The sequence below is a fragment of the Scomber scombrus genome, chromosome 2 (assembly GCF_963691925.1).
Source record: "Scomber scombrus chromosome 2, fScoSco1.1, whole genome shotgun sequence".
Taxonomy (NCBI): domain Eukaryota; kingdom Metazoa; phylum Chordata; class Actinopteri; order Scombriformes; family Scombridae; genus Scomber; species Scomber scombrus.
The window spans coordinates 31,497,074-31,506,823 of NC_084971.1; the positions used below are offsets into that span (position 1 = coordinate 31,497,074).

The 9,750-nt window shown below is 38.3% G+C and overlaps 1 protein-coding gene across 1 annotated transcript in view; it reads left to right on the forward strand.

The window, feature by feature from the left end:
* The first annotated feature begins 177 nt into the window (after positions 1–177).
* Positions 178–9,750, forward strand: part of man2b1 (mannosidase, alpha, class 2B, member 1) — a 20,325-nt gene continuing 10,752 nt past the window's right edge. The window contains exons 1-12 of the mRNA XM_062436645.1: positions 178–301; positions 1,237–1,339; positions 2,913–3,086; positions 3,202–3,395; positions 4,937–5,069; positions 5,160–5,305; positions 6,255–6,454; positions 6,564–6,684; positions 7,097–7,175; positions 7,891–8,000; positions 9,120–9,227; positions 9,501–9,617. Coding sequence (XP_062292629.1) covers positions 179–301; positions 1,237–1,339; positions 2,913–3,086; positions 3,202–3,395; positions 4,937–5,069; positions 5,160–5,305; positions 6,255–6,454; positions 6,564–6,684; positions 7,097–7,175; positions 7,891–8,000; positions 9,120–9,227; positions 9,501–9,617 — 1,608 coding nt within the window. The 5' untranslated portion in view covers position 178. The remainder of the gene's footprint in view (positions 302–1,236; positions 1,340–2,912; positions 3,087–3,201; positions 3,396–4,936; positions 5,070–5,159; positions 5,306–6,254; positions 6,455–6,563; positions 6,685–7,096; positions 7,176–7,890; positions 8,001–9,119; positions 9,228–9,500; positions 9,618–9,750) is intronic.

The window sequence follows — 9,750 nt, forward strand, 5'->3', positions numbered from 1 at the left end:
CAACACAGTCTGCAGATGCAAACATCAGGGCGTCACAGCTGTTTTGTTTTTTTCTACAGAGCTGCCTGACAGTCAAAACTGAGGGGCCCTAAACTCCACTACCTCTACTTCCTCTATTGGGGAGTTTCAGTCACGTGACCACATCTCATATAAACAACATAGTCATATGATTTGCAGTATGTTTTTCAACATGGCGGCCAGGACTCAGCAGCTGGCTGCAGCTCTGCTCTTCATCCTCGGAGGTGTTTTAAGTTTCCCTCTCGGTCAGGACACAAAGCAGACTGCTACCTGCGGATATGAGGTTAGTAGCTTCACCTTTCTGCTGCTTTTTAAACGTGTTAAACTTTAATATGTCGCTAAAGCTGAAGTCGTTTTGTGATTTTCAGTTTCAGTCATCCGCATTTTTGCTTTGTCAGTTCATATGAGGAACTGACATTACTGAGGAATAAATATAAAGTTGTTTTTCCTTAAATTACTCTTTAGCTGCTTTAATAGTAGCTGACATTGGTGGAAGATATTCAGATACTTTACTTTAGTAAAAGTATTAAACAGCAATGTAAAAAACACTCAATATACTTCTAGTAAAAGTCCTGCATGAAACATCATACATAAGTATTATGAGTGATGTAGTATGCAGTATTACAGTAAAAGTACTGCAGTATTATGAGTGATGTAGTATGCAGTATTACAGTAAAAGTACTGCAGTATTATGAGCGATGTAGTATGCAGTATTACAGTAAAAGTACTGCAGTATTATGAGCGATGTAGTATGCAGTATTACAGTAAAAGTACTGCAGTATTATGAGTGATGTAGTATGCAGTATTACAGTAAAAGTACTGCAGTGTTATGAGTGATGTAGTATGCAGTATTACAGTAAAAGTACTGCAGTATTATGAGTGATGTAGTATGCAGTATTACAGTAAAAGTACTGCAGTATTATAAGTGATGTAGTATGCAGTATTACAGTAAAAGTACTGCAGTATTATAAGTGATGTAGTATGCAGTATTACAGTAAAAGTACTGCAGTATTATAAGTGATGTAGTATGCAGTATTACAGTAAAAGTACTGCAGTATTATGAGCTACACACTGCTTTTTGTAAGACGTCAAAATACAAAAAGGTTTCATCTTTAACAATGTGTTGTATTTTAAAAGCGTGTTATAATATCCTGTGTGTGTGTGTGTGTGTGTGTGTGTGTGTGTGTGTGTGTGTGTGTGTGTGTGTGTGTGTTTCAGTCATGTCACGCTACCAAGTCCAACATGCTGAATGTCCACCTCGTCCCTCACACACATGATGACGTCGGCTGGCTCAAGACTGTGGATCAGTACTTCTATGGAGGTCAGTCTAACACACACACACACACTAAAATGTCCGCACACACTCTCTTGTTTCCCCTTTTTTCTTTCTCACACATAGATAGATAATCTCTGTGTGTTCACCTTTATTGTAAACTGTTTCACCATTATGTACGTTACTATAATTTAGTGATCCAGCTGCAAAAATGTGCAAATACACTCATGATAACACAAGCTGTGGTAAGTAAGAAGCTCGGAATTTACTGCAGAGTATTATTATTTTTTAGTTTGGGTTTCTTTCTCTCTCTTTCTTTATGTTATTACATTGAAAACAGATGGTAAAAACAGGTGGTAAAAGTGTTAATCATTTTTTAACATCCATAAAAGCACCTCAGCTATTTCACTCACATTTTAAAGAGATTTTCACATTTATTATAACAACCTGCTTTTAAACACTCTCTGCAGCTCTCACATGACCAAACACACACTGTAATAATAAGTTTTACAGTTTGAGTGACATTGAGTGAATAGCTGGTTTATTTCAACACACTCATGATAACACAAGCTGTAGTGGATTGTGTAGAAGTGTAGTTATTGCTGCTTTTAAGGACCCTTAAGTAAGAAGCTATGTGCTCCGCTCAGCATTTACTGCAGAGTATTATTATTATGTGTTAGTTTGGGTTTTTTCTCTCTTTATTTATGTTATGACATTGAAAACAGATGGTGAAACAGGTGGTAAAACCTGGTGGTATCTACATCAAGAGTTAAGAGTGTTAATCATTTTTTAACATCCATAAAAGCACCTCAGCCCTTAAATATTTCACTCACTCCTTTCAGTTTTTTCCACTTGGATCCTCTGTATTTTAAAGAGATTTTCATGTTTATTTTTCTACTTAAACACACAAACAACCTGCTTTTTAATGCTCCCTGCAGCTCTCACATGACCAAACAAACACTGTAATAATAAGTTTTACAGTTTGAGTGACATTGAGTGAATAACTTGTATATTTCAACACATCACATGTCTGTTTATAGCTGGACAGCTGTGTGTTCTGCAGGTGACCATCAGCTGCTCCTGACCTCTGATTGTTATTCTATGTGAGATTATGTAAGAAGAGGTAGAAGATCATGTTGTATATTACATGTTTATGCACAATCTAATACTACAGTGTAAGCATAGTGGTGGTTTTGAGTTTTAAGGAATAAGAAAAAATATATAATTGTGTTTAAAAAATGCTTGTTTGTAGCCACTAAAGTATCTTTTTTTTGCTTAAAGCTACTATAAATGTAATTATATTTACATACTGTACATGTAAATAAGTTAAACCTGTGACAAAGTACTTTTACAAATGTCCTTTTTGCTGTTGGAATTAATTCATATCAATGCAACAACCTAAGCTTCACATTTTGGATTTCCACATAACTAAAATATGGGTCTAAATTTGGGTCTAATTAACTAAAGATGCACTTCTCTAGCTTGTGCATCATTGACAGTTTGTTAAAGTGTAGTAATGTTTCTGTAATAGGACAATATTGTATAAACAAGAATGCATTTTATTAATTTGGGACTCTTTTTCTCCATCTGTGTGTGTGTGTGTGTCTATGTGTGTTCGTAGACCTTAACGACATCCAGCATGCAGGCGTGCAGTACATCCTGGACTCGGTGGTGGACCAGCTGTTGAAGAATCCAGACAGGAGGTTCATCTACGTGGAGACGGCTTTCTTCTACCGCTGGTGGAGACAGCAGAGCTCCAGCATGCAGCAGACTGTCAAACAGCTGGTTAATGAAGGTACATGAATCAATACTGTACTTAAACTTTAACTTTTACGCTGAACAGATTTCATTCCATAATCTGTTAAACACTTATTCCTCTCCTCCTCCTCCTCTTCCTCCTCCTCCTCCAGGCCGTCTGGAGTTTGTGAACGGCGGCTGGTGCATGAGTGACGAGGCCACCACCCACTACAGCGCCGTCATCGACCAGATGACCATGGGTCTGAGGTTCCTCAATGAGACTTTTGGGGCTTGCGGTCGTCCCCGAGTCGCCTGGCACATCGACCCCTTCGGCCACGCCCGGGAACACGCCTCCATGTTTGCACAGGTAGCTTAGCTCAAGACCAAGACCAGAGCCAAGCAGGTCCTGTTTGAAAATTAGGCAACGCAGCTTAATTTATATAGTGCATTTCATACCTAGGGGCAACTCAATCTGCTTTGCATAAAAACAAACTGTAAGATTAAAAAAAACTAAAAAGCAATTATAGCAAAAATTGGAAACATTAAAACATACAATTTTTTAAAAAAAACAAAAAAAACCCAATTATAAAAAATGATTACAGTTTTTTACTAAACAGTAACTTGTATATTTCTGTATATGAAGGATAATCAGAGATGTAAACACGTCAGAAGACACCGCTGAACCCTGAAATTCAGTCCTTTTTAACCGCTATTGTTTTGGGTGTTTTTTTTTTTACTGTTTTGCCTCTGTAAGGATATTTTTGGCTTTTCATTTTTTGTTTTTTTTTTCTTGATACTTTGGGCTGTGTTCATGCATATAACATCAAGTTCTCCAAGGATATGCTTTTTAATATATTTATTTGTAATTTATAATAATTTTTATGGACATTTTTGTCCCTAAGTACAAGGGTTAAACAAACCAAGTTATATTGTATTCAGTGTTTATCTTTAAAATCTGACAAAGTTCTAGAATGTTTATCCACAAAAAACATCTTGAATGTCTTAAATTATAAAACGTTTTAAATCCAAGTTTTTTTAGTTCTTCTTATTTCCTGCCTTTTATTGATGCATTTCTTCACTTCTTTGTGTTACTTCAGCCACCTGTTGATTAATAAGACTCTATTGAAACTAGCAGCAGGAATATCTCACCTGAAAGTTTGAGTGGGTTCATGTGAACAGTGCAAACAAAGTGTGGATCAGCTTGTGAAAACATTGCTCCATCGTACTGCTAGTGGTCAAAGTCTCCACGTGGTAACTAGACGTTGTTTAATGTGCAAATAAACCAAGAAACTCGTTTTTATGAACTTTAATAGTCAGGAATAAGTAAAGATAACATCTAATAATTGTCTAAACCACACATATATTAAAGGGTTTTTAAATGAATATTCAATTTGAAAATACATTTATTTAACAATCAACCGAACTTCGTTTATATAGCACCTTTCATACAGACAAGCATAGTTCAAAGTGCTTTACAGTTAGTTGATTGATGAGCTGATAATAAGACAGAATAAGTGACAAAATAAAAAAAATAATTAATAAATAAGGAATAAAAACAAAGAACAAATTAAATACAAAAATTGAGACCAATTTATGGGCATTAATATCAAATTTATATGATTGTTGCTTATGTATAAATGTATTTGTTGCTCTGCAATGTTCCAGTTATATATTCTGCTGTTATTTTACATTTTTGTAATGTTTTATGTGTCTGAAACTGCACATATAAAAGACATAGAATAACAAAATAGGTTTAAAAAACTTATCTTATATAATGAAAAATGTGTGACACGACAAAATTCATGTTAAATATTTTCTTTTTCAGTCCATCAGTTTGTGAGTCTTATAGAAATAGCTGGAAGTAGTTTGTAAAACACACTAACTCCACGTGTGTGTGTCTTGTTCCAGATGGGATATGACGGCTTCTTCTTCGGTCGCCTGGACTACCAGGACCGCACTCGCAGGATGATCGAGAAGGAGCAGGAGCTTCTGTGGAGAGCGTCGGACAGCCTCACGCCACCGATGGCCGACCTCTTTACCGGTAACACACCGTTATTAAAGGGCTGCTTCACCCAAATATCATCATAATGTCATAAAATGTAACTTTCCCCCTCTACCCCTCACCTACCAGGGATCCTTCCTAATGGGTACAACCCTCCCGAGGGCTTCTGCTGGGACCAGTCCTGTGACGATCCACCAATCAGAGACGACCCCGACCTCGAGGATTATAATGTGGATGATGTTGTTATGCGCTTCATCGCAGCCGCCAAAAATCAGGTCAGACACACTTAAAACTGCACAGTGCACACTCAACTAAATATAAACATAGATCACAGGTGAAAGTGTGAAGACTGACTCCTGTGTATGTTACAAAGATGAAACGTTAATACATTTGATTAAAATTAAAGCTAAAAAAGCATCAAATCAAAGTTAAAGCTACTTATTACTTCACTTGTTGATGTTCTCTTCACTGCAGGAAAAATGTAAATGTAGAGTTTGTTTCTCATTAATTGGCTGAAGGTGATCGTTCTTCTGTGCTCAGTTTAAAACTGGTTGTAAGGCATGTACCTCCGAGCAGGATTTATGACATCACGACTAGTTTATAGCCAACTGTGGTCCAATATACAACTTACACAAGTGTGATCCACAAACATTGAGAATGGACTTTTCAGTTCAGTAGGAGACATCTTGTATCCAGTAGTTAAACTTTTGAAATAAAAAATATTTGTATGATTTTTCACAGAGGGAGTAAATCTGATTTTTGAAGGATTTTAATTGAACTTTTTTTTGTGGCAAAATTATATTGGACACAAATATCATTCAAAGCAGAGTATTTTTTATCTTAAAGTAAAAAGCCTCAGCCAATAAACTGTCAGCATCATGACGGTTTTCAACAGTAATAGATGAAGAATAGATTCAATAGAACTTTTTTTTTCAACAAGAAACCAACAAAACAAACTACTTTTTAACTGAGTGATGGTATATGATTAGATGTGGAGGTGTGGCAATGCTGAAAAACAGATGATTTGCCATTTTTGCACAATATACTAATTCAATTATCAAATAAATCTGCTATTATTGGGAAACCAGGCAGCCAAACATCTGTAGCAGCTGTATGAATTGTTACATTTTGATGCATTTGATATCATATATGTCCGTTCTGTCTATTCACATGTGTTTGATTATCTCTTTTTTTCTCCTCCTCTTCATCTTCCTCCTCTCTCAGGCTTTGGTGTATAAGACCAATCACATCATCATGACCATGGGCTCAGACTTCCAGTATGAGAACGCCAACCTGTGGTACAAGAACCTGGACAAGCTCATCCGCTACGTTAACGTCCTGCAGACGAACGGCAGCAAGATCAACGTACTCTACTCTACGCCTTCCTGTTACCTCCAGGAGCTGCACAGAGCAAACCTTACATGGTAGTATCTACTTTAAATGCGTAAGGAAAGGCTCAAGATGAACCCACAACCACAGTATGAAGAGATATTTTGTGTTTATTTTTGTTTAAATGTCTTTTCTTCTACGTAGGGCTTTAAAGACAGATGATTTCTTCCCATACGCAGACGATTCTCATGATTTGTGGACCGGCTACTTCACCAGCCGACCGGCGCTGAAACGATACGAAAGGATCAGCAACAGCAATCTGCAGGTAGTCACATGTTCACAGGAGTCATTAAAGCTAAAATCACATTTACTCCCATACTCACACATTTAAAGATTTCACATGTGATCAACTGAGAGGAGATTTAAAGACATCTCAAACTCTCCCTCGTCATGCTCTATTCTACCTGATGAATGTCTGTACTCAACTCAACTCAACTTTATTTATAAAGCACTTTAAAACAACCACAGCTGAAACAAAGTGCTGTACAAAAATAGATAAGTGTTATAGTAGCATATTTATTTATTTAATATTGCAAATGTCTTACCTTTTAATTGCCTATTTCCTAGAGATGCTGTGCTGTCTTGTTATTCCTTTAACAATGACAAATAAAATACTTTGAACTTTGAACTTTGAGGACGTCTGCAGACTGTTAACTTGCAGCTTTGTTTTTGTACAGACGTGTAATCAGCTGGAGGTACTCGGTGGTCCGGCCTCAACGAAGGGACCCTTTGGGGAGGGCGACAGCGACACCATGAGTGAGATTTGGGTTTTTTTTCTAATTTTTGCTGTAAAACAGGGGTGTCAAACGTATGGCCCGCGGGCCAAAACCAGGCCGCCAAAGGGTTCAATCCGGCCCACTGGATAACTTTGCAAAGTATGAAAATGAAAGAAAAGTAATTCCAATTTTTCTGCAGTTTTTTTTCTCCACCTTGACTATGACTACAGTCCTCTGAAAAAACAATACATACATATATTATTAAAAACATATTTATTAATTCATATCGTGACCATTTATTTAATAATAAAATCTTATCAATCAGCAGCTTCTGAGCAAAATAACATGACAAAAAAAAAACAGACAATATATTGTTGAAATTGCTCTCATTCTTCTTAAGTAAATAGATGGTTTATTATAGTGAAGTTAAAATATATATTATTTGTAGGTTATTATGCAATGGTTTTACTGGTCCGGCCCACTTAAGATCAAATTGGGTCGTATGTGGGGCTTGAATTAAAATGAGTTCGACACCCCTGCTGTAAAACATCATTAATAGGGAGGGAAGCTGTTGTAGCTCCCCCTAGTGGTCACATTTATACCTTAGGAGAAATAGCTATTAAATAGAGATATTAACAACTCCCCAAATATCTTTTATTCTCAATCTCATTGTTTTAGTATCACTACCAATAAATATGACTGAAAACAAACAAACTCTTTGCACCTGACTGTCGCTTCTGTGTTGTCCTCGGCAGAGAAAGCCATGGCGGTGGCTCAGCACCACGACGCAGTGTCAGGCACTGAGAAGCAACATGTTGCCAACGACTACGCCAAGAGGCTCGCTAAAGGCTGGCAGCACTGTCAGGTATTTCAAACCCAAGGCTTTATCTGGTTTATAGGTTCAAACATGAGGACACTGAATGTTTTAGAGACTTTAACCTTCGTGTCGTCCCGCCGGGTCAAATTGACCCTGTCTGTCTTGACTGTTCCTTCTTTCCTCCCTTACTTCCTTCTGTCTGTCCTTCCTCCCTCCCTCCTTCTCTCTTTCTTTCCTTCCTCTCTCTTTCCTCCCCCCCTACCTTCCTCCTTTCCTTCTTTCCTCTGTCCTTCTTTACTTCCTTCCTCCCTTCCTCTTTTCCTTTCTCCCTCCCTACCTCCCTCCTTCCTTCTTTCCTTTGTCCTTCCTTCCTTCCTTTTCTTCCTCCCTTCCTTCTTTCCTTTCCTCCGTCCTTCCTTCCTTCCTTTTCTTCCTCCCTTCCTTCTTTCCTTTCCTCCCTCCTTTCCTTCCTTCCTTCCTTCCTCCCTGCCTTCCTTCCTTCCTCCCTCCTTCCTTCCTCCCTTCCTTCCTTCCCTCCTTCCTCCTTTCCTTCTTTCCTCTGTCCTCTTTCCTTCCTTCCTCCCTTCCTCTTTTCCTTTCTCCCTCCCTCCCTCCTTCCTTCTTTCCTCCGTCCTTCCTTCCTTCCTTCCTTCCTGCCTCCCTTCCTTCCTCCCTCCCTTCCTTCCTTCTTCCTCCCTTCCTTCCTTCTCTCCTTTCCTTCCTTCTTCCTCCCTTCCTTCCCTCCTCCCTTCCTTCCTTGACTCGAGGACAACAGGAGGGTTAAGGAGTGTCATGTGAGCTAAAGCTATTTTGGCTCTGTAGGTCCAGTAGAGGGAATATCTCAGTTTAAGATGAAGGAGAGATTAAATCAGCCACAACCACAAATATGCTTGTTTGTTTTTTCACATTTCTAAGTAATCCACATCCCTTTTTTTAAAAACTATTTTTATGTATGTTTGGTAGAAAATAGTTTCCAAATAAAGCTTTACAATTGGATAAGCCACATTTTTTGCACTATGGGAATTATCAGCCAAGCCGAAATGTGAGTTATTTCCAATTAAACGCTGTAACTGAAACGACCTGTTTCATTTTGTGTCCTTTTTTTTTTTTTATGTGCCCGTTGTATTTATTGGAGATGATGTAATGTATTTTATTGGCTCCTTCCAGGTTTTGGTCAGTAACAGTTTGGCTGCTCTCAGCGGCTCGACTGCGGAGCGAATCTACTGTGACAACCTCAACATCAGTGTGTGTCCTCTCACTGAGTCCAGCAAAAAGGTGACACACACACACACACACACACACACACACACACACACACACACACACACACACACACACACACACACACACACACACACACACACACACACACACACACACACACACACACGAAGTCTATACAAACTCACACTGATTTATTCTCTCTTTTTGTAACATCCAAGACATGTAAACACTCATTTAATACATTAAAAAACACATTTAATATGATTAATTTGAGTTGTTTTAAATATAAAGAATGATACTGAAGCTTCCACATCTGTCTCTCAGTTCTCAGTCAATGTGTACAACCCTCTCGTTCGGCCCGTCACTTGGCCGGTGAGGCTTCCAGTCAACGGATCAGCATATGCGGTATCTGATGCTAACGGGAAATCTGTGGACTGCAAGGTCAGTGTGTGTGTGTGTGTGTGTGTGTGTGTGTGTGTGTGTGTGTGTGTGTGTGTGTGTGTGTGTGTGTGTGTGTGTGTGTGTGTGTGTGTGTGTGTGTGTGTGTGTGTGTGTGTGTGTGTGTGTGTGTGTG